Source organism: Triticum dicoccoides, unplaced genomic scaffold, assembly GCF_002162155.2.
Source record: "Triticum dicoccoides isolate Atlit2015 ecotype Zavitan unplaced genomic scaffold, WEW_v2.0 scaffold150476, whole genome shotgun sequence".
In the NCBI taxonomy this organism is placed as follows: domain Eukaryota; kingdom Viridiplantae; phylum Streptophyta; class Magnoliopsida; order Poales; family Poaceae; genus Triticum; species Triticum dicoccoides.
In genome coordinates this window covers 1-2465 of record NW_021207216.1, presented here as the reverse complement: position 1 = coordinate 2465, position 2465 = coordinate 1, and the positions used below count along the sequence as shown (strand labels likewise).

The window sequence follows — 2465 nt, the reverse complement described above, 5'->3', positions numbered from 1 at the left end:
GCCTGCTCGCTGCTTGAGTGCTGCGCCACCAGGCCGCCTGCTCCGCTGTTGACCGGTTTACGGTTTCCCTAAAAACCGACACGAAAAACTAATAGTTTGGGGTATATAGGGGATAATATACATGGTGGTTTTTTCAACCTGTACTTCAAATTTGAAGATTTGATCACTTCTATGGGATCACACTAGAGAAGCTCTAATTATGACGCCGCAGCAGTATGCATAAATGCTTAATTTCTAAAAAAAATTCATAAACATGAATAATAATTTTTATTTATAATTTTTGAACATCAGTACAGACCCAAGCACTCATATAGACACGCATACACTCACCCTATGAATGCACACACGCACACCTGTATCGCTATGACCATCTCCGAAAGACTGAGCCGGCATATTATCTTAAGATTTACGAAGTCACCGTAGGCGCCTCGTCGTCGACAGGAACGTCTCCTCCCACTAAATGCACATCGATGTTATCTCGAGATTTACGAACTCACCATAGGCGCCTCATCGTCGACGGGAACGTCTCCTCCCACTGAATGCACATCACCGTAAATCCTGAAATAAATCCAGGAATAAATGCGAGCACCAGCATTTGAACTCTGGTGGGCTGGGGATGCCACAGTCCCTTTAGCCATCCAACCAAAGGTGGGTTCTCAATTTTTATTTATAATTTTAAAATAAGTTTAATGATGGATTATTATAAACATTAAAATACTCATTTATATGATTATAAATGTACATACACTCAAAAAAATCATGTTATATGCAACAAATGTTTCTGCATGCAAATAGAAATATTCATAGATTTGGAAAAAAATACATGTTTCAAATATGTCTGAAAGATTTTATATGTTTGTGAGAAATTGTTCATGTGCATTAGAAATATGTGCGCATGTAATTTTGAACAAATATTTCCACATTTCACCGTATATAATAAAATAAAAGGAATATATAAAAGTGGAAATAAACCAAAAGCTAAACCGAAATAATACAGAAATAGAAAAAGGAAAGAAATACATGTTTCTTCTCTGAAAGTAAGAAAATCAAAGTAAAAAACACGCGCGTTACTGGGCTGGTCCATCAAAAGAAATAGGTGTTTCTTTCTATTATAAGAAAACACATAATAATTTAGTATTTCCTGAAAAACGTAATAATTAATATAATCCAATTCCGACACGAGAGCGTGACTCTCCAACATTCTGGTTTCATATTATATGCACACTGTCGCCTGTGCGATTATTTCCATCGCTTCCCCTACGATCCGATCCAGTTTCATTTCGCCATCACGTACGTACGTACGTAGCCGGCGGTGAGAAACTGATCAATCTCTCTCCAGCGCTATTGCCAGCTAGCTAGATGGCGTCGAATGCCATGGACATGGCCGAAGACCTCCCACAAGTAGAAGAAGGTCTCCCGGACGTTCTAGTCGCATACGTCGCCGTGCACGGCCCACTTATCCGCCAAAGCACTCTCGACTACCTACTAGAGCTAGGCACCGCGGTGAACGCGGCCGACATCGCCGCACTCGTCGGCGTCGCGGGCGACGTCGACCCAGTGTTGGCGGCGGCGGTGGACAAGGCGCTGAAGACGGTGGACGCGCTGTCAGACGATGACGGCCTCAACAGCCCGATCTGCTTGGAGGACGACATAGCGGCGTGGAAGTTGACGCCGTGCGGGCACCGGTTCCACGGGCGGTGCGTGGAGAGGTGGCTGCATGCCAAGGGGAGCTGCCCCATGTGCCGGCACCAGGTGGTGACGATTCCTGCCGCTGATGATGAGTCGTACGTATACATATCTCTCTCGACGGAACATGGCCAGGATGTTAGCGACTCCGGCGCCATGGAAATCGATGCTGCTTCTTAGTCGACAATGCTAGACTTATGCAAATTTCCTTGCGTCTGCGCTTTGGGATATGATGTCGATTACGAAGTGTAATCACAGAATTGTTCCATTATGTTATGACATGTTAATTATTTGGCAAAGAAAGTGTTCTATCATGTTCCAAATTGTTGCATTGTATAACTGCTTTCTAGGCTTTCTAGCCATGGAAGTAAAATTGTTCACGTTTCTCCATCTTGTTCCACCTTGTTAATTATTCGCAAAGTAAGTGCTCTATCATGTTGATTACTCTCAAACGGTAGTAGATTTGAGCTGTAGCCTAGGTCGAAGTTATGTACCAGGCTCAAAACTGAGTGATGTTCTGATCGAGGTGAGTTTCAGTGGAAAAAAATGTGGGGAAGTTTCTTTTCTTTTTCTTTTTTTTCTGCGGGGGATGTGGGGAAGTTTCAATGGAAAGCGGGGCTAAGAAGACCTTACGTAGGAACTCATTGCATGCATCAGTTACCTTACCGGACGTATTGTTTTGTTGCAAAAGAGTCTACCTGGGACAAGTATACAAGCTAATATGGAGTAGCATGGTCACACACACTGTTCAAAACATTGCTTGGCAACCCCAAAAAAAA

At 43.2% G+C, this 2465-nt stretch overlaps 1 protein-coding gene across 1 annotated transcript; it reads left to right on the top strand.

The window, feature by feature from the left end:
- The first annotated feature begins 1370 nt into the window (after window positions 1-1370).
- On the top strand, window positions 1371-1914 carry LOC119344012 (E3 ubiquitin-protein ligase EL5-like). The gene has a single exon (XM_037614672.1). The coding sequence runs from the start codon at window positions 1375-1377 to the stop codon at window positions 1864-1866; it is 492 nt and encodes a 163-aa protein (XP_037470569.1). The 5' UTR covers window positions 1371-1374; the 3' UTR covers window positions 1867-1914.
- Window positions 1915-2465: the final 551 nt, after the last annotated feature.